General features: G+C 39.8%; 2 protein-coding genes across 5 annotated transcripts in view; both read left to right on the top strand.

Annotated features, from left to right (window-relative positions):
* Positions 1-18,837, top strand: part of LOC117511106 (poly [ADP-ribose] polymerase tankyrase-1-like) — a 53,510-nt gene extending 34,673 nt beyond the window's left edge. For 2 of the 4 annotated variants that reach the window (XM_034171071.1, XM_034171069.1), the window contains 19 exons: positions 1,275-1,396; positions 1,657-1,748; positions 2,975-3,053; positions 3,199-3,370; positions 4,347-4,426; positions 4,594-4,739; positions 6,622-6,787; positions 6,905-7,124; positions 8,385-8,494; positions 8,651-8,839; positions 9,002-9,242; positions 9,387-9,469; positions 9,758-9,878; positions 11,922-12,019; positions 13,530-13,604; positions 13,781-13,886; positions 14,723-14,909; positions 15,548-15,704; positions 17,557-17,701. In XM_034171071.1, the coding sequence (XP_034026962.1) occupies positions 1,275-1,396; positions 1,657-1,748; positions 2,975-3,053; positions 3,199-3,370; positions 4,347-4,426; positions 4,594-4,739; positions 6,622-6,787; positions 6,905-7,124; positions 8,385-8,494; positions 8,651-8,839; positions 9,002-9,242; positions 9,387-9,469; positions 9,758-9,878; positions 11,922-12,019; positions 13,530-13,604; positions 13,781-13,886; positions 14,723-14,909; positions 15,548-15,704; positions 17,557-17,643 (2,531 nt within the window). In that variant the 3' untranslated portion in view covers positions 17,644-17,701. Of the gene's footprint in view, positions 1-1,274; positions 1,397-1,656; positions 1,749-2,974; positions 3,054-3,198; positions 3,371-4,346; positions 4,427-4,593; positions 4,740-6,621; positions 6,788-6,904; positions 7,125-8,384; positions 8,495-8,650; positions 8,840-9,001; positions 9,249-9,386; positions 9,470-9,757; positions 9,879-11,921; positions 12,020-13,529; positions 13,605-13,780; positions 13,887-14,722; positions 14,910-15,547; positions 15,705-17,556 lie in introns of all 4 variants that reach the window. The other 2 variants (XM_034171068.1, XM_034171070.1) reach the window with 2 other exon arrangements.
* Positions 18,838-20,299: 1,462 nt separating this feature from the next.
* idua (alpha-L-iduronidase) overlaps positions 20,300-24,155 on the top strand; it is a 30,957-nt gene continuing 27,101 nt past the window's right edge. Inside the window, exons 1-2 of the mRNA XM_034171073.1 lie at positions 20,300-20,592; positions 23,176-23,316. Coding sequence (XP_034026964.1) covers positions 20,456-20,592; positions 23,176-23,316 — 278 coding nt within the window. The 5' untranslated portion in view covers positions 20,300-20,455. The remainder of the gene's footprint in view (positions 20,593-23,175; positions 23,317-24,155) is intronic.

The following is a 24,155-nucleotide window of genomic DNA, read 5'->3' as shown; positions in this document are numbered from 1 at the left end:
TACAAGCACATCTTAATTGTTTCATTTCAGCTCCATTGTGGTGGTGTACAGACACAAAGTGACAGAACGTGACACTTTCCAAATACTTATGGATCTGGCTGTAATTAGATAAGATTTTAAGACAGTGTGCACAGAAATGTCTCAAACTAAACCTATGGCATAATCCAGATCTTCACCGGTCACATGAAAGTCCAGTATGTTCTAATCACTGCTAAAATACCCTGGCTGTATGAGCATTGTGTTCTTTATCATTTGCAGTTGTTAAATTAATTATTGTGATCATATTGTTGTATATACACGTTCAAATCAAATCATTTGTTCATATTGTGCAAATCAAGGAATATTTGTAGCTCACCCTCTGTGCATTTTCAGTTATTAATGAGACAAATTTGACTCCATAGGAAGTTGGCTTTGAGTTAGTGAAAGTTAGTGTGCAGGCTAATGTCCACAAAATGTCTTATAAATGACTCCAGAGGTTATCAGGTTAAAAAAACAGCATTTTCAGTTTTAGAAGTGTTATTTCTCGCTAGCTTTTACATAATATATGAGAAGTATGTATATAAACACACAAAATGAAGCAGATTTGAAAAGACCAGCAACTGACGTCACAGTGCAGCTCTACTCTGATTGGCTGTCACTCAAAAACTAAAGGGATGCGATTGAAACAGAATGTGACTTTTTAACCCCTTAAAATACATCAAGGTTACCCATCTTTGAACTTGTCCAAGGTCTGTTTTCCAAGAATGTTCCCTGTGAATTTCAAGAGTCTGGCAGTAATAGGACTGGACTTACGCTGAGCACGGATGGACAGATGAAAAGCCTTTGCAAAACCCAATGGCCATATTTGATGGCCTCGGGTAATAAAATATAACGCAATGCTAAAATCCCTCTGCTGTATAACAGTAGGAAAGAGAATGTGACCTTTTGACCTCTTAAAATAGGTCAAGGTTAACCATCTTTGAACTTGTCAAAAGTCTGTCACTGTGAATTTGAAGACGCTGGCAGTACCAAGACTGGGCTTATGCTGAACACAGGAGGAAGGAAGGAAAATAAGGAAGGCCTTCATAATACCTGATGGCCATTTTTGGGGGGTGAAAATCCCCAGAGCAAGAAATTTAGATTCACTGTTGTTGCTCTGTCTGGAAGACTTTAACACTAAAATCAACAATCTGATACTTTTATTTGCAAATCTATCACTGTTGTTCATAGTGCATTTTCAAATGATTAAACACACAACACGCCAACTTGACATTTCCCTTTCCTGTTTCTCTTAGATGAGTTTAAAGGCCACTCGCTGCTGCAGGCGGCCCGAGAGGCAGACATGGCCAAAGTGAAGAAGACCCTGGCTCTGGAGATCATCAGCTTCAAACATCCTCAGACCAATGAGACCGCACTGGTAAGAACCAAAACATTTTACCAAGATCAAAATTGAAGTGGTCATTTAAGTAATACTTTCACACACACACACACACAAAATTCCAGTTCCAGAAGACTTTTTAAGAAATTTCAACTTCATGATCTGACCTCAGTGCTGCTTTTTATTAATTCTCTGTCAGCATTTCCTTGTGAAGAAATCCTTTTGTACTGCATATTAATTGAAGACAAGTATAAGTTTTAATACAGATTTAATAAATATTACTGTGTTATTCTTTGCAGCACTGTGCTGTGGCCTCGCCACACCCTAAGAGGAAGCAGGTGACTGAGTTGTTGTTGCGTAAAGGTGCCAACATCAATGAGAAGAACAAAGAGTAAGTCCATTTTTCTGAATTTTGCATTTAAAGTTGGGAAATCTAAAATGTTCTTTACAAGGCAGGCCCTTGTGGGAAACGGCGTAAGAGGTGGATATCATACTTTACGTTTTACCTGATTTTTTTTTTTTTTCTTTCAGTTTGGAAAGAAATTGTAAAACACAAGTTGCACTGGTCTGCAAGTCACATTTATTTTTGAAATGTGGTTTTACTACTTCACTCAGCAAGAAGCAAATTGATTTTAACTGGTGCATTATTTCTTTACACAAATACTGAATTACCTAGCAGAAGCTAGTGGGCTCAGTAATGTTATTGTATAAGGCACAAAGAACTTTGAGTAAACTACTTGTTTTTGCCACTTACAGACAAAAGCATCTCTTCAGAGCTACACGTGCATGTTTACCTTATTAAATGTAATTAGAGACTTTAAAACTCACTTATAACAATCTTTTAAAAATACATTTTTAAAGATTATAGTTAGCCTAGCCATAACCTAGCTGTCTTCCTCCTTGCTGTTCTGGATGTTGTACAAAGTCCAGTCAACTGGAGTGCCAAGTAGTATAAATGTTCTATTCAGTCTCCTCCTTCTTGAGTGTAGTCTTTCAGTTTGAGAGCATGATTCATTAATTTAGCTCATTTTCTAAGATCCAGCACACCCATGTCATTTAGATCTTGTTCAACAGTTTGGAGTGTGAATCACAGTGTCTTATTCTGATCAGTATACAGGGGCAGCTTGTCACATGAGTAGACTGTGCCATCTTGTGGCCCAGTATCTTTTCATATACAAACTGCTTTGAAATGCAAGTCACAGTACCAGCCAATCTAGTTTTTTTTTTTTTTTTTTTAAAGGGATTAATACTTATGACAAGATGGGAAACTTTTTTGTGCCAGGTTGTAAACTGTGCTTAAACTTTTATTTCTGCACTAAAGTTGGGCATATCATTTCAGTTGGACATTTTTGTGATGTTGAACCAGTGTGTATCACAGCTGCTGTGCTATGCTGGTGCCAAAAAGAAAACACAGAAATGAATTGCTACAACATGACAACATTTTAATGAAACAACGTAAGATAACCTATAAAATAAAGCCTTAATAGCTCCTTATGTGATTGGTTTTGTAGGTTAGTGTCTGCAAAAAGGATATATTAAAAACAGGCATGCACTAAAAGCACAGTCTGTGTTCTTACCCTGATGATTTCATTGCCTGTCGTCGTCTTCTCCCCCCAGTTTCATGACCCCGTTGCATGTTGCTGCTGAGCGGGCTCACAATGACATCCTTGAGGTGCTGCAGAAACACGGAGCAAAGGTGTGTTGTTTGGTTAGGCTTGATGTTTGTCATCCTGTGCAGCCTGCGTGTAAGATGCTGTTTAAAAAAAAATAAAAAAAAAAGTAATCAGTGAAGGTGAATTGTGTAGTTGGTGTCTTTACCCACTGACCTTGTCTGACCTCAGGTAAATGCCATGGACACATTAGGTCAGACTGCTCTCCATAGAGCTGCGCTGGCAGGTCACATCCAGACCTGCAAACTGCTTCTGAGCTACGGAGCCGACCCAACCATCGTGTCTCTGCAGGGTTTCACTGCTGCCCAGATGGGTAACGAGGCAGTACAGCAGATTCTCAACGGTAAAACTAAGCTCCTCCTGTTTTGCTATCCACCCTCTTTATTTGACTTTCAAGATGAATCTGAATATATAATTGCTTGAAGTGTGTTTTAACAGATCAGAACATACAACAAAGAATACTGGCAGCAGCATGTTGTGCTGATAGTCTTTAGATGTTTTTTCACAAAAATTGACAAAATTTACATTGTGTAGCAATGCAGTTATTAGCTTTTGACTCCCTGAATTTCTGAGGTATATTGCATAATTACAGCGACTATTTGAATAATATATATTAGCAATGTAATATAGTGAGATTGGTCCGTGAGATCGTGCAGGTGACATGGGGGAATCTTTAAGCATGTACAAGGTTCAAAGTTCCCGCTGCATTCACTGGAAACTCTTATAACACTTCAGGCTTGCTACTGACTCATTTTAGCAAATAAAGTTAAAATGTTGTAAGCGCAGCTACAATTCACATCGAACTATGCAGCAACCTTGTGGGAGTGTTGGTTTACCTGTCCAGCAAATATCCACCAAAACATGAAATTTGCCCACATTTTATCTGCTGTTCTTCCCAATGAGGTTTATGGTGGTTAATTATTTGCTGTATCTGTTGCTGTTTTTATGGTAATTTTTCTTTTTTTTTTTTTTTTTTGGTGGTGGGCGGCTTGAATGATTTAAAAAAATAAATAAATATATATATATATATATATATATATACCGACATAAAATGGTCTACAGATTTAATAGCACTGACTGTACCTTGTGCAAATGCATTTTGTTGCAGTTTCAGGTCCCTCCAAAAAGTTGACAACTGCTACTGGCTGCAGTGCGCATTACAAAAACACAGTGTGTTGTGGGTTTCGTTGCGTGTCACCATTTTTTTGTGGTTGCTGTAAAAACAACACCTTTCAACACTCATTTAATTTGAAATGGATCATGAGAATTCACTTTTATGTGATTGGAAATACTTGAAATGAAATTTATTTCTTTTCCAGAAAATGTTCCGACTCGTAACTCTGATGTTGACTACAGATTTCTTGAAGCAGCCAAAGCAGGTGATCTGGACACAGTGCAGGTTAGTTGTTTCTTTGCTGCTTGTTACCAGTAGATACTATGGCATAGTTTTAATGCTGGTATGTTTGTACCATGCTCGGTGTCTTAGGTTACACACTGGCGCTGTAGTGCTTTTTCAGTGACTTCAAACAAATGTGTTAAGCATCCTGTGGTGTCTGTTCACGGCAGCAACTCTGCACACCCCAGAACGTCAACTGCCGGGATCTGGAAGGCCGCCACTCCACTCCTCTTCACTTTGCAGCTGGTTATAACCGAGTGGCTGTGGTTGAATATCTGCTGCACCATGGAGCAGATGTCCATGCCAAAGACAAGGGGTGAGTTCTGTACAAACGTTAGAGCTTGCTTGTGTGTGAGCTTTTTTTTTTTTTTTGTAGGTATTTTTGCATATGGCAGTTCAGTGTAGGCTAGTATACTCTGTATAAAAATTTGAATTTTATGGGCGAAAACAAGCCTATATTTAGTGACATTGGGCCTCATGTATCAAAGTTGCGTACGGCAATATTTGAGCGTATATGGGGTGTACGCCAAAACTGCTGCGCTACTTGGCATTTATCAATGTGGTCGTTGCCGTACGCTGCGCTGAAAATATACACCAGGTCAAGAGGTGGCGTAAATTATACACCAAAATGAACCGGCGCTGGAATCCACATAAAAATGAAGATGATCAACATGATAAACAGTGCCATTATACAGATCAATGCATATGTTACATAAATAACAGTTTCCTGATTATACTACATAATAATCAATACAAATCCCGCTTTTGCGGGATTGTTATGGAGCACGATCCGTGACTACAGCGCTGACTGCAAAGACAGCTCGCTCTTTTCTCCAGACTTCGAGCCTGGAGCCAGAGCAGCGCTGAGCTTAACTTTATGTGGTGTGATCGTTTTAGACTATGAAATTGATAACAACTGTAGTTTTGTCATTCCCTTAATTCGCCCGTGCTGCAGTCAGGTTTTGTCGTCTCCATTTGGTTGTCACAAATAAATACAGAAATACATTTAAAAAATAAAGAAATCTGACAGATTAGGCGTGTCTTATTAATTGAGCGAGCAGATATCCACATGTCAAGAATTATTGACATGTGAAAAGAGAATACAGTGGTCTCTCGCTATAACGCCGTTCACCTGTCGTGGCCTTGGAGTCTCACGGAGTATTTAGTCCAATTTTGCATGCCTTTTTTTTACAGTGTTCTGTGTATCTGTTAATAAGAATCTTGTCGCCCAGAAGAAAAAAGAGCGCCAACAACTACTCCTAACTGTGTTTGTCACTCGGAAACAAACACCTGCAGCAAGGTGTGAGTGGGAAAAGGCGCAGCGCCAGGACGCAGAGGCCCGATCTGTGACATACTGGTCAGTCACTATTAATAATTTCTTATGTGTCCCACCTCATTTGTTGATCGTTAAAATTAATTCGTTAGTTCTAAATGCCATCATAATTATTTATAGGAAAACTTTCTATTTTTATTTCTCAAACAAATGTTTGGGCCTGAAAACAGTTTGGTATTATTTTCCTACTAAGGTTTGAACTTTGAGAGTGTTTACACACGAGAGAAAAGTGAGAAAATGTTCATGCCTGATTGAGAAAGTGTATAAACTGTGTAGTGAGGGATTTTACAGCTTTGAAACGTCTATAATGTAAAAAATAACGCTGACTACGTCGCAGTTTCGCGTATTACGGGCTATTTTTTAGAACGTAACTCCAGCGATTAATGAGGGACCACTGTAACACTTTATTGATTATATACTACAAAACAATTGATACGACGGGTGCTTTTGACGCTCTATTGGCACGCGTCGTGATTGGTGAAGTTCTTTTTCATTGTTGTCTTCCCGCCTTCCATGTTGTAAAATGAGGGTGTGTCTGAAGCGGAGTCTGAATATTTATGGGCGTGTTTATTATAATTACGATCGTTTCCACCCACCGCATTTATCAAGATCAGGCGTACGCCAGAAATGGGCAGGTGCGCACTGCTTGATACATGTCACGGTGACTTTGGTGTATTTCAAGTTTACGCCTTAAATTTACGCCACAAGTGCGCAACATTGATGCATGAGGCCCATTGTGCTGAGAGCAGCACTCTTTTTTCAGTTGAGCCTTGTTCACAGTGAATTTCTCTCTCACTCATGGAAGCTGCTGAGTACAGTCACATTTCATACGCCAGTATTTTGAAGAGTTTGTTTCCTCCCTCAGCGGTCTGGTTCCCCTCCACAACGCGTGCTCCTACGGTCATTATGAAGTAGCCGAGCTGCTGGTCCGACATGGCGCTTCAGTCAATGTGGCTGACTTGTGGAAGTTTACCCCTCTTCATGAGGCTGCAGCCAAAGGCAAATATGAAATCTGCAAACTGCTGCTCAAGGTGAGGATCTGTCACAGCTTCATAAAAACCCACAGCGACGAGATCTTTAAATTCATGCAGAACATAAAAGAGTTATATCACTTAAGTGCTGAGAAATAAAACAAACCTTCATTTCAGCATGGAGCAGATCCATCCAAGAAAAACCGTGATGGCAACATGCCACTAGACATGGTGAAAGATGGAGACACAGACATTCAGGACCTGCTGAGGGGTGACGCTGCTTTGCTGGATGCTGCAAAGAAAGGCTGCCTGGCTCGTGTGCAGAAGCTGTGCTCTCCAGAAAATATCAACTGCAGGGACACCCAGGGGAGAAACTCCACGCCACTGCACCTCGCAGGTAAAACAAAGTTGTTTATGATGACTTTTATTATACAGATATTAAAAACACACAAACATTTCTGGTGTTCCTGAGGTCTTTGCAATTGGGAAAACAACTATTTAGCACATGTTGAGAAAATGACAGTAATCTGTGTTGGGAGTGTGAAATGTAGCTGCATCCGTTTGCACAGAAAGGTAAAACAATAATTATCAATATCAGGCTGGAACAGTGTGTTGACACCATCAATTATATGTGTGACAGAAGTATGCCAATTTGCATGGAAAGTGCCGATGTGCCACACTGTCAAACTCGACCACCTCCACTTCCAGCATCACAGGTCAAGATCATAATTTATAGGATTTATATTGCTTATAGCTAAAATTATTACAGAACTGCCTAAATTGGCAGATACTGTTGATTTTTTTTATGCTTACAGTTTTACCATGTAATGAGATCAAAGGTTTGATTAAATATAAGATTACAAATGTGTATCACGTAACATGTAGGTGATGCACTCCAGTGGGCAGTGTTTACAATAAAGTATAAAGGTGTATGGAGCTTGGTGTCATATTGTGCACCTTTCCAACAAGTTAACATAGGTGACTGGAATTCTTGGAAATGAGTTTTAAAGTTTGTAGCAAAAAATACTCAAACACTTAAGAGAAGAAGGTCAGCGCAGTGCTGTGTCTTGTCACGTTTTCTCTCGCTCTGACTGAAACATTCTCTCTGCAACCAGAGGAAAGGAGAAAAAAATGCAGCCAAGTTCCTGTGATGAAGCAAAGCTCCGCACGGTGCTCTAATAGTGACGAGACTGCTTTAAACAAAACCTATACCCATGGACTTTTTGGGATTTCTTGTATTGAGGGATGCATTAAATCAGTCCCTGATTTCAGAAATAGACTTCAGTTATAAAGGTCACAGATGTATAAAATAAACTTTCAGGTTTAAATTTGATGGATATTGCAAAATAATTTCTACTTGAACAGACAAGATCATTCCTTTGTTGATGTTAAACATGAAACCCCAAGCATATCTGGTGAAAAAGTTAGATTAAAAAAGGAAACAAGTCTGCATGTTCTCTTAAAGCCTTCTGAAAATGGATGTTTGCTGTGAGATTTCCCCCGATCCAGTTTTGTAAGTTCTGTGACATCAATGCTGTTTTTGAGAGCAATTTTAAGTTCAAGAGGAGCATTTTTTTAAACCTTTTAAATCAAGTATTCCAGTGCCTCCACTTCTTGGAAATGTTTCAGTGTTCGTCATCATGTTTCTGTTCCTCAGCTGGTTACAACAACCTTGAAGTGGCAGAGTATCTCCTGGAACATGGGGCTGACGTCAACGCCCAGGACAAAGGAGGCCTGATCCCACTCCATAATGCTGCTTCTTATGGGGTCAGTCACTGTAACAGAATCACACATTACACACCAAACTGTGCGCTAAATGCCACAGTCAGAGTCTAGAGTCAACTATAACTTCAAACGTATCTATGGTCTCATTAATCAGAAGTGGACGATGCTGACTTGTGTTCTTATGTTTCGACCCTACAGCATGTCGACATTGCAGCTCTGCTGATCAAGTACAACACATGTGTGAACGCCACAGACAAATGGGCTTTCACGCCGCTCCACGAGGCGGCTCAGAAGGGTCGAACGCAGCTGTGTGCCCTGCTGCTTGCTCATGGAGCCGACCCCACCATGAAGAACCAGGAGGGCCAGACCGCCCTGGACCTGGCAACGGTAAAACTTTGTGTCTGTTTCCACAGACGTTATCATCAATTCCATTAATCCACTAAATACTCCCTAAAATGAGGTTTTCAGACTTGATGAGTGGTGTATAAATTTAAATCGTAAACTTCATAAAGTTAGCCCACCAGACCTTTTTTGTTGTTGTTCCTTCAGGCTGATGACATCCGCGCTCTGCTGATGGACGCCATGCCGCCAGACGCGCTGCCAAGCTGCTTCAAACCTCAGGCCACTGTGGTCAGCGCCTCAGTCATTTCCCCGGCCTCCACGCCATCGTGTCTGTCAGCCGCCAGCAGCATAGACAACCTGGCAGGACCGCTCACTGAGCTGGCTGCTTCTGCAGCCGCTGGATCTGCCGGAGTAGCAGATGGAGCCTCAAGCAGTGACCGCAAGGAAGGTGAAAGTGAGTCTATCCATTTATTTGTCAGATTTTGTGTGTTAGATCACATTGAACAACAAACTGGTGACATGACAGCGGCCTTAGTTATGTGCACAAGCTGTGTTCAGTCATTTAACTTTTGTGTTTGTGTTTTTCTTGCAGTGACGATGCTGGACATGAACATAAGTCAGTTCCTGAAAAGCTTGGGCCTGGAGCACCTCAGAGACATTTTTGAAAGGGAGCAGGTTTGATCATTTTGTGTTGTAGCACTCACTACTGATGAATAACTGCGAGATGTCTTATGAACACATGTTGACATTACAAACCCAGATTCACCCATTCAACCTTTAATTTGGTGTGCCTCTGTTCCTGTGGAGAGAGATGTTTTCATGTGTTAATAATAAGATGTGTACTGGTCCAACTGCATGAGCAAATAGATAAACTGATAATTATTTTAATGTGTGTTTTAACGTGTGTTGATTTGTTTGGTTTTTGTTGTTGTTGTTAACTCCTGCACTGCTCCCTCTTTGCAGATCACCTTGGATGTACTGGTGGACATGGGCCACGAAGAGCTGAAGGAGATTGGGATTAATGCTTACGGTCATCGACACAAACTCATCAAGGGTGTTGAGAGGCTGCTGGGCGGCCAGCAAGGTAAAGCGGTGTCATGAGATTTATAGGTCTGTAGTTTGTGTCAAGAATCAGTGCAGGGCTTTTGAAAATTTGAGGTCAAAACGGGGCATTCTGAGGCTTCTTGAAGGACCGCAGAGCGTGGGAGCTGCAGCAGAGCATGGGAGCTGCATGAAATAAGACGTGTTTACGTATTCTGTCATTTTGCCACATTTGTAGTATTGGAAAAATTACAGGGTTGCTGTTTCTGGGCATCAATGTTGCGTATTTACAGAAGAATCGATTGCCGAGGGGAAGGCTGTATGCTGGGAATAACGCTTATAATGGTAATAATAATAACGAAGGCTGTATGCTGGGAATAACGCTTATAATGGTAATAATAATAACAACAATAATAATATAAATAAAAATCTGCACTTCGGCATGGGCGCATGGCACCCCTGTTTTCCCGATTAAGAAGACTGAGATTCCTTCTGAGATTGAAAAAAGATGTATATGTCGCAAAATGAACATTCTGGAAGGACTAAGGGATGTGGCTGGAGGTTTCGCCTCTTCATTCTCCTTTTTCTCTGGGATTGTAAAAGGAAAAAAAAAAAAGCAGCAGCAATTCTGTTCAAAAAATATAAGATAATATATTTTGTACTCTGACTTGAGATGTCAGGTAGCAATGTTGTGGACTGTGCTGTAATTTGTGCTTTAGTTCAAAATGCAAATAAAATCTAAGTGATATAAAAAAGATGTTAAATATCAGTTGCAGCTTGCTAGAATGCACATGGGAGATTCTGATATTTTCTTGAATGAAAATCCTTCTGTTCTTCTCCACCATGAAGCTGTGATTGATGTTAAACTGGTTAGACACATGGAAGAAGCCACAGTTCATTTTGCAAACAGAGTGGTTGAAGACGAAAAGGTTAGTGATGGGATGATGATACCTCAAGGAATGTATTGACACACTACACAAACTGTCGGCACTGTATTGACACTGTTTGTCGCTCAATAATGACCCCTGCAGTAGTTATAAAATCATTACAGGTAAATAAAATGAAAATAAGATGGAAAAGCTAACGTGCTGCAAACGCAACATCAGCCTGTGAAATAGTTAATCGCCAGTCCTCTATTTAAAATATGATCTCATCATTGCATAATTTCATGTGTTCGATTTGTGTGTCAAGTTAAGCTGTTCATGAGAAGAGTTTAAAATTTGCTTAAAACCCTGTTTGTGTAAATGCTAAACTGAGTTGGTTTGTAAAATATAGCAAATTTGTCTGTAATAAATTTCAGAGTTAAAATTTGTAACTTGTGTATGGAAATTTGTTAACTTAAGTGTTAAAGCATATGAAATAAAAGACTAAAAATAGATTAATTTATGCATTTTTATTGAGGAACAAAGGTTTCTGAAGTGTCTTTGCTCCAAGGCGATTTCTCCTCTTACACACCAGTTCCCCTGCCTTTAGAAAAAACTCTTTCACAGGGTACAGATGAAGATGGTGAGCATAAAAATTTCTGTGTGAGTTGATAAAGGTGTGTATATGTTTTCTGGTTATTCTTCCAGTATTGTAAAGGAGTACAAACATATCTATTGGAAAAATAACAGTACAATGCCCAAAGGAGAAAAAGATTTACCTTATTTGGCGTCAAAAGATCAAAATTATTCCAGACTGGGGAAACGTCTTTGGACGATCCATGAAGTCAGTGGAACAAGGTGAGGGCAAGCAAAAATCCAGCTGCAAAACTCCATCCAACAAATCCGCAACATGTCGATACAGTTTCCTTATAAACACAATTTGGCCCGGCGCAGTCGAACGACACAGTTCCTGTATCGGTCACATGATTTTTTTCTTAAAGCAATACCTGCACCAATACGGGGTTTCACTCTTGTGTGCTCAGCACAGTGTTGACGCACCAGTGTTGTTCATCCCATCACTAGAAAAGGTCATTACCCCTTCTTGCCTCCATTATTTTTATTTTCCAGTTTGATCATTTACTTGATGAACTCATCAGGCCCAGCAGCCTCTAGATATGATCTGGGCAGGCTTTCTGACTTGTATTCTGATTTTGATGATTCAGGTGGCAACCCTTACCTGACATTCCATTGTGCCAACCAGGGCACCATCCTGATCGACCTTTCTCCAGAAGACAAGGAGTATCAGTCAGTAGAGGAGGAGGTGAGTCCAGGTCACTGTTCTTAGTATATTTTGGGTAGTAGTAGTAGTAAACATATTTCAACAGAAGCAGTTCAAAGTAAATATTGGCTTAGTTTTATAGTAGCCACGCCCACAAATAGAGACCAACATTAGAATTCTCAGCGGATATGAGTTTTCACGAGACTGGTGAACTGCTGCAGTTACAGCAGCTGGTACAGGAAACGCACATAGAACTTGCACCTGTGCAGCGCTGAAGCTAAATGTAGCATGTGGACATCCCAAACTTTTAGAGCTTTCAAGTTGTTAAAAGAAGAATTGTGCAGCATGTCTGTGTCATGGACTGATGTCGCACAGAGAGAAGATGGCGAGAAAGACGGTTTGAAAAAGTCTTATAAGGACAAAAATCTGTGGAATCGTCACTGGCTTCATCAACACACCTGAAAGATAAAAGAAACGGGAAAAGTGAACTGTGCCCTCTCAGGAAAACACGGTAAGAATTTTTCTCTCCCTGGAAAATAAACATTCTGCTGTTCAAACAGGATTTTAGACAAGATTGTGACTTTTTCACTAATCTAGACTTTCTTTCATTCTAAAAAAGACATTGTGGCTTTGAATGGATTTAGGCTGCATGAATTTACACCACAATATGTGACTTTTTACTATAAAGTATGTTATTGATATTTTACCATGCTTTTCAAAATATTCTACAAGCTTGAGCTGTGGTTTTTGAAATGCTGTAACAGTCTTTTCAGTCTTCATAAATTTCATGTAGTTTAATTGTTCTGAAGTTAATGCATAATTTGGTTTACAATTAAAAGGAAAATCATTCCAGGTCCTACTTCCATGTCATATTCTGTTATTTCAACATCATCATTCAACATTTTTTTTTTTTTATGCCTATTTTGACTATTATTATTGACACCCGGTGAGAGCAGCAAAGAAGAGAATTTCATTGCACAGGGAAATACGTTTCTTACTGTACATATGACAATAAACCTTTTGAACCTTGAATCATCATTGATAGTTCAAATAAAAGGTTGAATATAGGATCATTTAAATATGCACTAAATTTGAGATTTGTTCTTCCAGGAGATGCAGAAAAAGTATCATTAGATAAAAATTTAATTCTGGGGCCCCACAGGGCCCTAGACCCCAACTCCTGGACGCTGTAACCCCCCCCCCCCCAAGTCTCCCTGGAAATTTTCCTCGGATTTCACAATTTTCATTTCACAGCCCTGGAATATAGTTTGGTTTATTTGGTCTCATTCTCTGTTAGACACATTTTCAATCAGCAAAGGGTCTGTAGAGGTTCTGATTCCTTTTTTACTGCCATCAAATATGGTTCTTGTTTGACCTGTCACCCCATTGCACATTTTGTGCTGCGCTAAAAGTGACAAGTCTACAAGATTTATGAGTAGCAACTCATTCCCCCTTTCAGGGAAGCAGTCAGTCAATAATTTTTCTTTTGTCTTAGGCCTGATAATTTTTTTTTTTTTTTTTTACTATAATGTTATTGTTGTTTGTCCCTCAGATGCAGAGCACCATCAGAGAGCACAGAGATGGAGGCAACGCTGGGGGGGTGTTCACCAGATACAATATCATCAAGGTCTGAACCAGAAATATTTATATCAGTTACAGTCTCATACGGACTGGACTGAAAGTATAAAAGCTCCCTCATCTGTTAGTCAGTAACTCATTCAGCCTGAGCCGAGATGTTTTTTTGTTAATGTGCCAGTGTTAACTTTTAAAAAGTGAGGTTAAAACTTGATGTGTGTCCTTCAGATCCAAAAGGTGGTTAACAAGAAACTGAGGGAACGTTACACCCACCGGCAGAAAGAGATCGCAGATGAGAACCACAACCATCACAATGAGCGCATGCTGTTCCACGGTAACCACACAGTCATGATGGTTTTGGATCCTTTTTTATCTTTGGTACCTAGAGGTTACTGTAGGTCAGGCTTCTTATTTGGGTAGAGAGGGGAAATGGAAAACCACTGCAAAATGTCAACGCATCAAAACGCTTGAAAGTGAAACATTCTTGGAGATAACGGCAAAAGAAAAGCGTTTTAGTTTTTCTTTGTAGACATATAGTCCCTTTCGGATTTTCACAAAATTGACAATTTACTTTTGAAATCTAGTTACTATAAAGTTCTTATTTATGTGATATATCACATAATTACTTAAATTTTACTGCTGGTGAAGTATTCATTTTCAAGGAGCTTTGGCAAATATAGTAACTAAAATAATGTGCAAGATTCAAAGATTATGCTGCATGTGACTGAAACTAGGAACTAATTGTCAAACAAAAAAAAAAAACAGGTTGCTGTGATACAGAGATGCTACTGCTCCTCTGTATCACAGCTTCACACTGAATTATTTTGGCTAACCAAGTAAAAAATGTTGTAGCTGTCATTAATCTTAAGATTGAGAACAGACACAGGCGACCTGTGTGAGTGTTGATCTGGAGTTCTTCCCGTTGAGATCTGTGGTGACCTGTGTTGGTGATGCTTAAAGAACACAATGACTAAAATGGTTAAAACGCAAACCAAAAACTAAAAACTGCTTTAAGTTGCATCCACTCAACATTTGTGCCACAGTGGGCAAAAATAGAGCAGCAGCTTAAATTTTTCTTTTACCACAAATCATGTTGTGAAATTTCTTATTCTTCATAACCTCTTAACTAACCACAGCCAAACTGTGATGTCACGTCCATGTCGTGTTCAGGTTCTCCGTTCATCAACGCCATCATCCACAAAGGCTTTGACGAGCGCCACGCGTACATAGGAGGGATGTTTGGAGCAGGAATCTACTTTGCTGAAAATTCATCCAAGAGCAATCAATATGTTTATGGCATCGGTGGAGGCACGGGCTGTCCAACACACAAAGACCGATCATGCTACGTGTGCCACAGGTGAGAGACTAACCGTCGAACCGCATCACATGTGAAGAACAGGAAGTGAAGTGAAGAAGGAAGTGCTGGAAAAGGGTTTTTCAGAACTCCCGTATGTTCCAGAACCTCCAAACATGGGGTTAGGCACTGGCATGGTAGATTTTAACCCCACAGGGGACCAGCAATGGTTCAGTGAGGGGTACTCACCACCTTGCGCTTACATGTAGAAATAAATATGCTAAAAGAACCATCAGACTTTAATATCTGATGTTATATTTCAACATGTGATCAATAATTATGTCTAATTACTGATTCTGGCAGCAACATTAATACATATTAAACCTCTGACCAGATCATCATTCACTGCTTACCTGCACAATGTCATTATAAGGCGTTTAGCCTGAAGATGGCGCTCTCTGAATAACAAAACACACCCAGTGTGTTTTCTCTGTTACACAATTGCAGCTTCCTCAGTGCTTTAATACTGTGTGAAGGACCAGAAAAACATCCTTACCTCGATGATTTCATGTTGCCTTTAAGCGGACAGTTCTACAGTTCCAGTGGTGTTCAGGATATAATGAGCGTTTTTTTAGTTTTCTCTCTAAATATGTTTTGTCTGCTTGTTTGAAAGCTGGCTCATTTTCTGTTTGCACTTTCAGACAGATGCTCTTCTGCAGAGTGACTCTGGGGAAGTCCTTCCTACAGTTCAGTGCCATGAAGATGGCTCATGCCCCCCCGGGCCACCACTCTGTGATCGGGCGGCCCAGTGTTAACGGCCTAGCATATGCCGAGTACGTTATCTACAGAGGAGAGCAGGTAAACGGACAGTTGGGTTAATGACTGTGTAGATGTTGACACGGTTTTTGTTATTGAAGCTGGTTAACGTATTTGAACACTAAAGTCTCTCTAATATGAACTTAGTGTGCACGTTTGTTTTGATGCTAATTACGTCTAGTGAAGGTGAACAGCGTAGCACTTTGTGTGTCATTCCTTTGTTTTTAAGAGACCCAAAATAATTGGACAGCTGTCTGCAGAGCTGGTTCCTGCTCAGTTGTGTGTTGAACTCATTGTTTCTTTGATCAGTTGATAAAATGTGCAGCGTTGATACCTTAAGAGTTCAGTTAAATTGGTCATCAAGAAATTGGAAGCAGTATATAGCACAGTGTGTTGTTTTCAAAAACGAGCGACCGTACACATGGGAGACGAGTAGTAGTGTAATGGATCACTGTTGATTGAGAACTGCAGCTTTGTGCTCGTGCTTTGCATTCTGATGTCGATGGACCAGCTCAGCTGTTCAAATACAACCCCTGGCAAAAATTATGGAATCACCGGCCTCGGAGGATGTTCATTCACTTGTTTAATTTTGTGGAAAAAAAGCAGATCACAGACATGACACAAAACTAAAGTCATTTCAAATGGCAACTTTCTGGCTTTAAGAAACACTATAAGAAATCAAGAAAAAAAGATTGTGACAGTCAGTAACGGTTACTTTTTTAGACCAAGCAGAGGAAAAAGATATGGAATCACTCAATTCTGAGGAATAAATTATGGAATCACCCTGTAAATTTCCATCCCCCAAACTAAAACCTGCATCAAATCAGATCTGCTCGTTGACATTGACCCTATGCCATGACATTGATCCTGTGTCTTTTTGCAAGGAACGTTTTCACAGTTTTTGCTCTATGGCAAGATGCATTATCATCTTGAAAAATGATTTCATCATCCCCAAACATCCTTTCAATTGTCCAAAATATCAACGTAAACTTGTGCATTTATTGATGATGTAATGACAGCCATCTCCCCAGTGCCTTTACCTGACATGCAGCCCCATATCAATGACTGTGGAAATTTAGATGTTCTCTTCAGGCAATCATCTTTATAAATCTCATTGGAAAGGCACCAAACAAAGGTGTTAATGATGGCTTTCGTTTAGCTTTTCTGTATGTAAATCCCATTTCCTTTAGGTGGTTTCTTACAGTTCAGTCATAGACGTTAACTCCAGTTTCCTCCCATTCGTTCCTCTTTTGTTGTGCATTTTTGGATTTTTGAGACATATTGCTTTGTTTTCTGTCTTGATGCTTTGATGTCTTCCTTGGTCTACCAGTATCTTTGCCTTTAACAACTTTCCCATGTTTTTTGTATTTGGTCCTGAGTTTAGACACAGCTGACTGTGAACAACCAACATCTTTTGCAACACTGCATGATGATTTATTCTCTTTTAAGAGTTTGATAATCCTCTCCTTTGTTTCAACTGACATATCTCGTGTTGGAGCCATGATTCATGTCAGTCCACTTGGTGCAACAGCTCTCCAAGGTGTGATCACTCCTTTTTAGATGCGGACTAATGAGCAGATCTGATATGATGCAGGTGTTAGTTTTGGGAATGAAAAATTACAGGGTGATTCCATAATTTTTTCCTCAGAATTGAGTGATACCATATTTTTTTCCTCTGCTTGGTCTAAAAAAGTAACCGTTACTGACTGCCACAATCTTTTTTTCTTGATTTCTTATAGTGTTTCTTAAAGCCAGAAAGTTGCCATTTGAAATGACTTTAGTTTTGTGTCATGTGTGTGATTTGCCAGGGGTTGTATATTAGAAATCAAAATAACTTGTTTCCATGTCTGAGTTAGCACTGTGTTGGGTAACACGCTGCTGTCTTTTCCTTCAGGCCTATCCAGAGTACCTCATCACCTACCAGATCCTTAAACCGGAGAGTACGGCCCAGTCTGCTGCAGGAGCAGAGCAGAAGTCGTAGTTACTTTTATGTCACAAAAGAACCCAGTGCTTGTTACTTTCTCCTTTGTCTTGCAAAATGCAGAAAAATGATTGGTTACTTACAAACACACATTTCCTTTGTTCCCCTGGTAAGTAGAATCCATGGTGACCAGTGCTTCATGAGCAGATATGCTGTATAATAATCTCCTACTCGTGGTTAACGATGAGTCCATTTCCTCTTTATTTTACATCGGCTGCATGTTAATACAGAAGCATGTACGGCCCAATAGCGTGTGTGGGTCGCCCCTCCCCTTTCCCCACCCTTCCCCAATCAAATGAGTATTTGTAGAGATTATAAAGCATTAACAGATGAACACTTGTCTCATGCCCCGCCCCCACACATACATGCATTATCTCAGCATCAGCCAAAGCCTGAAACCTGTGTACTACTGCCACCACCGTTATTTTAAGGGTTCATCCTTCGTTAACTGATTTATTTTTGTTTTCCCACGCTGACCTAGAGCACTAAACAGTTAACACTGTTGTTGCTTTATGACACAGGCAGTCCCCGAGTTGTGGTGCGACATGTTGTGATGTACTCATTATAAATTTTAAAATCCTCGAGTATATCTGCTCATACGTTTTGAGCCCAGATGAGGCGGCAGGTGAAGCAGCCCCCTCCTCCCTCTGCCAAAAAAACAAGCAAAAACTACAATCCCGGATTGTTGGAGACAGACTTGATCTGTCAAATCACAGAACTTGGACCCGTTTTACCATCTTGGATTTGGTGCATTGTACTCAGTAATGCTGCTGAAACGTGCTAAGACTCACTTGTGAATGACGTGTTAGTCCTCCTGAGCTGTCTACCTGTGTTACAACCACTGGGCACAAAAGCATCCCGCTGCGTTCCGATAGGAGTCAGACCCTTATACACTACACTAACCAGCAAAGTTGTCTCAGCTCCCGTCTGTCCCTGTGTTCTCACTCAGACTATCACACACATGGATTTGCACTTTTACTTAGAAACCTATTTAAGTTATTTTGAAATGAATATACAAATAATGCGGGAAAAATATTTGTACATGTTGTGTAAATGATTGTGTATAACTTTGCTGTTTAACAGTATCTTTTTGAGTTTATCTGTAAATGACATCTGACTTTCCTTTCATGTGTTCTTGAATCTCAGTTTTCATTTTTGTTTTTTGTTTTTTAAATAAATGTCCTATTAACAGTTTGTATGTTTAATCTGCTTCTTTAATGTGTTGGAGGAGGGTTAGTGCTGGAGGTTAGAAGATTTTATCATATGAAGAAAAGAGTGTAACATTATGTAATGTGTACTTCTGATAGCTTGTGGGTGTGACCAGACCAGGACGCAAGGAGTTGCACAACATGGATTCATAATCCCAAATGAAGGCACATAAGCCCTAGAAGCTCACACTTCATATTTCTACAGTACATTGATATTCCTAACTTTTTTAAAGTGCAATTCAGGTAAGTGTAGAATCCCTTAAATATTGTCAAATTAAATTTAAAAAGCATTTTTAATTAAATCTACTTTTGAAATGTCTTATTGTCTGGGTTGTTAATGAGAGAAGAGACATCTTAAGTAACATTAAGATTTTTGCCCCAAAAATAAAAACCCATTGGCACTAAGCTGATGTATTCTGTTTATCAAGTTTTAAAAAAGAATTCAGGTTTCTGTGGAGAAAGTCTGGAAGGACATTACCTTAAAATGTCATGGTATCACCTAAGGTAGCTTAAAAAGCCCTTATACACCTCAGAATTCCAAATGCCACTGTCATTTCCGCCACAACAATATAACCTTAATAGGAATTGGAAAATGTGATATGGTTCCACAGGAAGGGGACTTGTAACCTTGTTTAGCAACTGTAGCCAAGAGCCGGCTGGACAATAGGAGCCATGTTTACGCTGTGCCTTTGGGCTACCTAGTGGTCACGTGAGGTGATGAAATACCATAATGTTCTGAGCAAAAGGTGTGCTTCGCAATCCCTGTTTCCATGTGTCACTTGAAATGGAAAGGAACTTGAAACATCACCAGAACCATTTGGTGAGACTGATTCATCATCTCCACGTGTTCCAGTCTTGCACCCCTTTTTTTTTTACAGCAACAGTGCCTTAACAGTTCATTGAACTTATTAGCAAACACTAGCAGCATTGTAGACTTGTGGCACAAATAGACTGTTTGATATACTTGTAAAAGGTAGGATGTTTGAAGATCAGGATATGATCTGCCCGATAAAGAGTTTAACATCTGAAACCTATGTGCACCATATAGCTGTCAAGCATTTTGAACTTGGATTGAGGTAATCCAAGTAACAGGTAATCGGACCACAAATGTCACAACACAAGATGGCTTGTGGCACATCGATGCTGAGGTCATGCAATTATAAAAGGTTTTGTTTTTTCTTTTGACAGATATTTTAGAAATTATTAGCACATTTATACAGGTTTTTTTTTTTTCAAAAGTTTTTTCAAGCATATTTAGTGTTTTGGCAAGATTAACTATTAATTATTGACTGCTATGTTTGGTGGCACATTGAGGAACCCATCACGATTCACTGATTACGCCCCTGGTTTTCAGTGGGTTTTATTTACATTATGAATAATTTGCTGCTAGGTTTTTTTTTTGTTTTTTTTTAAAGGTCGCATGAAAAAGACGTCATCAATTTTGTGTTTTCACTTCAGAAAGTTCGACGTGTGTGTAATGTTTATCTCCGTTCGGCAGTGTTTTACGAATACTTAAAAAATGTGCCGCGAGATTTCTTTAAGTGCTCGGTGGTAAAGTGACGTCGCTGAACAGTTTGTAAAAGTTCTCGTGTTCGTTCGCAGACATGCGGTGGCGAAGCTTTTCTGTTTTGGCGCTGTTTTTATATCTCACTGGAGATTTAGACGCGTCCTATGTCATCACAGTCGATGTGAGCAAACCCGTTCGATATCTGCAACACTTTTGGACAAGCACCGGTTTTTGGTAGGTTGGTTGAAAATATAACGCTCATAATTTAATAATTCCTCATTGGACACCCGAACCAGTGCATTCTTTGAAACGGTTTCAAACTTGCTTCTGTTTTCGAAATCTTTTGAACCAGGTTTCAAAATCATGTTTCATGTTATCTTGCCGTTTGTGCCACTGATCGAGCATGAATAGAATAGACACCCAAAAAACATATTTTGCATGTATAAACATTAAAACATCATGCATCCAAAAGTCTAAACACAGTACCAAGTCGTGCTTTATCGTGCTATATATATATATATATATATATATATATATATATATATATATATATATAACAAAAATATAAACGCAACACTTTTGGTTTTGCTTCCATTTTGTATGAGATGAACTCAAAGATCTAAAACTTTTTCCACATACACAATATCACCATTTCCCTCAAATATTGTTCACAAACCAGTCTAAATCTGTGATAGTGAGCACTTCTCCTTTGCTGAGATAATCCATCCCACCTCACAGGTGTGCCATACCAAGATGCTGATTAGACACCATGATTAGTGCACAGGTGTGCCTTAGACTGCCCACAATAAAAGGCCACTCTGAAAGGTGCAGTTTTATCACACAGCACAATGCCACAGATGTCGCAAGATTTGAGGGAGCGTGCAATTGGCATGCTGACAGCAGGAATGTCAAACAGAGCTGTTGCTCGTGTATTGAATGTTCATTTCTCTACCATAAGCCGTCTCCAAAGGCGTTTCAGAGAATTTGGCAATACATCCAACCAGCCACACAACCGCAGACCACGTGTAACCACACCAGCCCAGGATCTCCACATCCAGCATGTTCACCTCCAAGATCGTCTGAGACTAGCCACTCAGACAGCTGCTGGAACAATCGGTTTGCATAACCAAAGAATTTCTGCACACATCTGCATGCTCGTCGTCCTCATCGGGGTCTCGACCTGACTCCAGTTCGTTGTCGTAACCGACTTGAGTGGGCAAATGCTCACATTCGCTGGCGTTTGGCACGTTGGAGAGGTGTTCTCTTCACGGATGAATCCCGGTTCACACTGTCCAGGGCAGATGGCAGACAGCGTGTGTGGCGTCGTGTGGGTGAGCGGTTTTCTGATGTCAATGTTGTGGATCGAGTGGCCCATGGTGGTGGTGGGGTTATGGTATGGGCAGGCGTCTGTTATGTACGAAGAACACAGGTGCATTTTATTGATGGCATTTTGAATGCACAGAGATACCGTGACAAGATCCTGAGGCCCATTGTTGTGCCATACATCCAAGAACATCACCTCATGTTGCAGCAGGATAATGCACGGCCCCATGTTGCAAGGATCTGTACCCAATTCTTGGAAGCTGAAAATGTCCCAGTTCTTGCATGGCCAGCATACTCACCGGACATGTCACCCATTGAGCATGTTTGGGATGCTCTGGACCGGCGTATACAACAGCGTGTACCAGTTCCTGCCAATATCCAGCAACTTCGCACAGCCATTGAAGAGGAGTGGACCAACATTCCACAGGCCACAACTGACAACCTGATCAACTCTATGCGAAGGCGATGTGTTGCACTGCATGAGGCAAATGGTGGTCACACCATATACTGACTGGTATCCCCCCCAATAAAACAAAACTGCACCTTTCAGAGTGGCCTTTTATTGTGGACAGTCTAAGGCACACCTGTGCGCTAATCATGGTGTCTAATCAGCATCTTGGTATGGCACACCTGTGAGGTGGGATGGATTATCTCAGCAAAGGAGAAGTGCTCACTATCACAGATTTCGACTGGTTTGTGAACAATATTTGAGGGAAATGGTGATATTGAGTATGTGGAAAAAGTTTTAGATCTTTGAGTTCATCTCATACAAAATGGGAGCAAAACCAAAAGTGTTGCGTTTATATTTTTGTTGAGTGTGTGTGTGTATATATATATATATATATATATATATATATATATATATATATATATATATATATGTGTGTGTGTATAGTAATGGGGAAAAAAAAGATTTGTTACTCTGAAAAGCGACAAATCCTGAATTATGAATATTTTCAGTGTTTTTTATTATAAATTTTTTACTATTAACGTTTCAATTTATTTATTTATAAACTTACTGAGGTTAACTTTTACAAAACTGGAAATTATCTTCATAATGAGCTGTAGCATTCTAAAAATCCTGAGTTTTGTCATTGTTGTAGATATTTTTCAGTGTTAAGCTTTTTTGCTGACAAAAATCACACTTGGTAGTTAATAGGGGTACAAATTTTGTTTGTCTATGAAGCACCCACATAATATTAGGAATCAAAAAAATTATAAGGTGAAAGTCTCTTTCTGTTTCAACATTCCATTTAGTATTCCAAAACTACCATTTTCTGAGGGAATTAAAGGTTTTGAAACACTTTAACAAAGCAATCCCCACTGTCCGCTAGATGTCACTATTACTCTTTTAAACATTTTGAAAATGAATAATTTTTTTACTGAGAACCAAAGTGGAGGTTAAGAAACATATTGGGGTCACATGACATATTTCTTGGGAAGCTTCATTAGTTGTGCTGTCAGAGTAGCTCATTTGTTCCTCTTTGTGCCCAGTCCTCCCCTCCCTCACACTCAGGCGGATCAGTTTGACCTGAGCCCAGACCAGCAGCTCAGCCTGGCCTATGTGGGCTCTGTTCCCCACAGAGGGATCCAACAGGTCAGGATCCACTGGATGCTGGAGCTGGTCACCGCACAGTAAGTGGAGTACTGGCTAGAGCTGGAACGAGGGCAGTCATGCAATGCAATTGCGTTTGAATATTTTTAGCCAAAAATTCATGCATAAGTCACACCTGAGCATAATTTGCATCTTTTTCTTGATTGGCAGCTTTTTAATTTGAGATTTTTATGCATTTTTTTTAAGTACATGTTTTATGATTGCCATTTATTCTTTCATTATTAAAGTTTATTTTGTTTATAGTGCTTTCATTCCTGTGAAAGTCCAACAAATAGTCATTTTAATTATTATTATGTGAGGTTAGTGCAGGATATGTACAAGGATAGTGTGACAGCAGTGAGATGCGCAGTCGGAATGAACCATACATTCATTCGAGGTGGAGTTGGAATTGCACCATGGATCGGCTCTGAGTCCTTTCTTGTCTTATTTTAGATCTTGTTCTGACTTATGGTATGGAAATAGAAGACTTAACAGTATTCCCTGAAAACTCCCTTTTGTCTGATCATTTTTTAATAACATTTACATTTACCCTGATGGACTACCCTGCAGTGGGGAATAAGTTTCATTACACTAGAAGTCTTTCAGAAAGCGCTGTAACTAGGTTTAAGGATATGATTCCTTCTTTATGTTCTCTAATGTCATATACCAACACAGAGCAGAGTAGCTACCTAAACTCTGTAAGGGAGTTAGAGTATCTTGTCAATAGTTTTACATCCTCATTGAAGACAACTTTGGATGCTGTAGCTCCTCTGAAAAAGAGAGCTTTAAATCAGAAGTGTCTGACTCCGTGGTATAACTCACAAACTCGTAGCTTAAAGCTGATAACCCGTAAGTTGGAGAGGAAATGGCGTCTCACTAA

Source organism: Thalassophryne amazonica, chromosome 5 (assembly GCF_902500255.1).
Source record: "Thalassophryne amazonica chromosome 5, fThaAma1.1, whole genome shotgun sequence".
Classification (NCBI taxonomy): domain Eukaryota; kingdom Metazoa; phylum Chordata; class Actinopteri; order Batrachoidiformes; family Batrachoididae; genus Thalassophryne; species Thalassophryne amazonica.
This window is presented reverse-complemented; position numbering and strand designations above follow the sequence as displayed.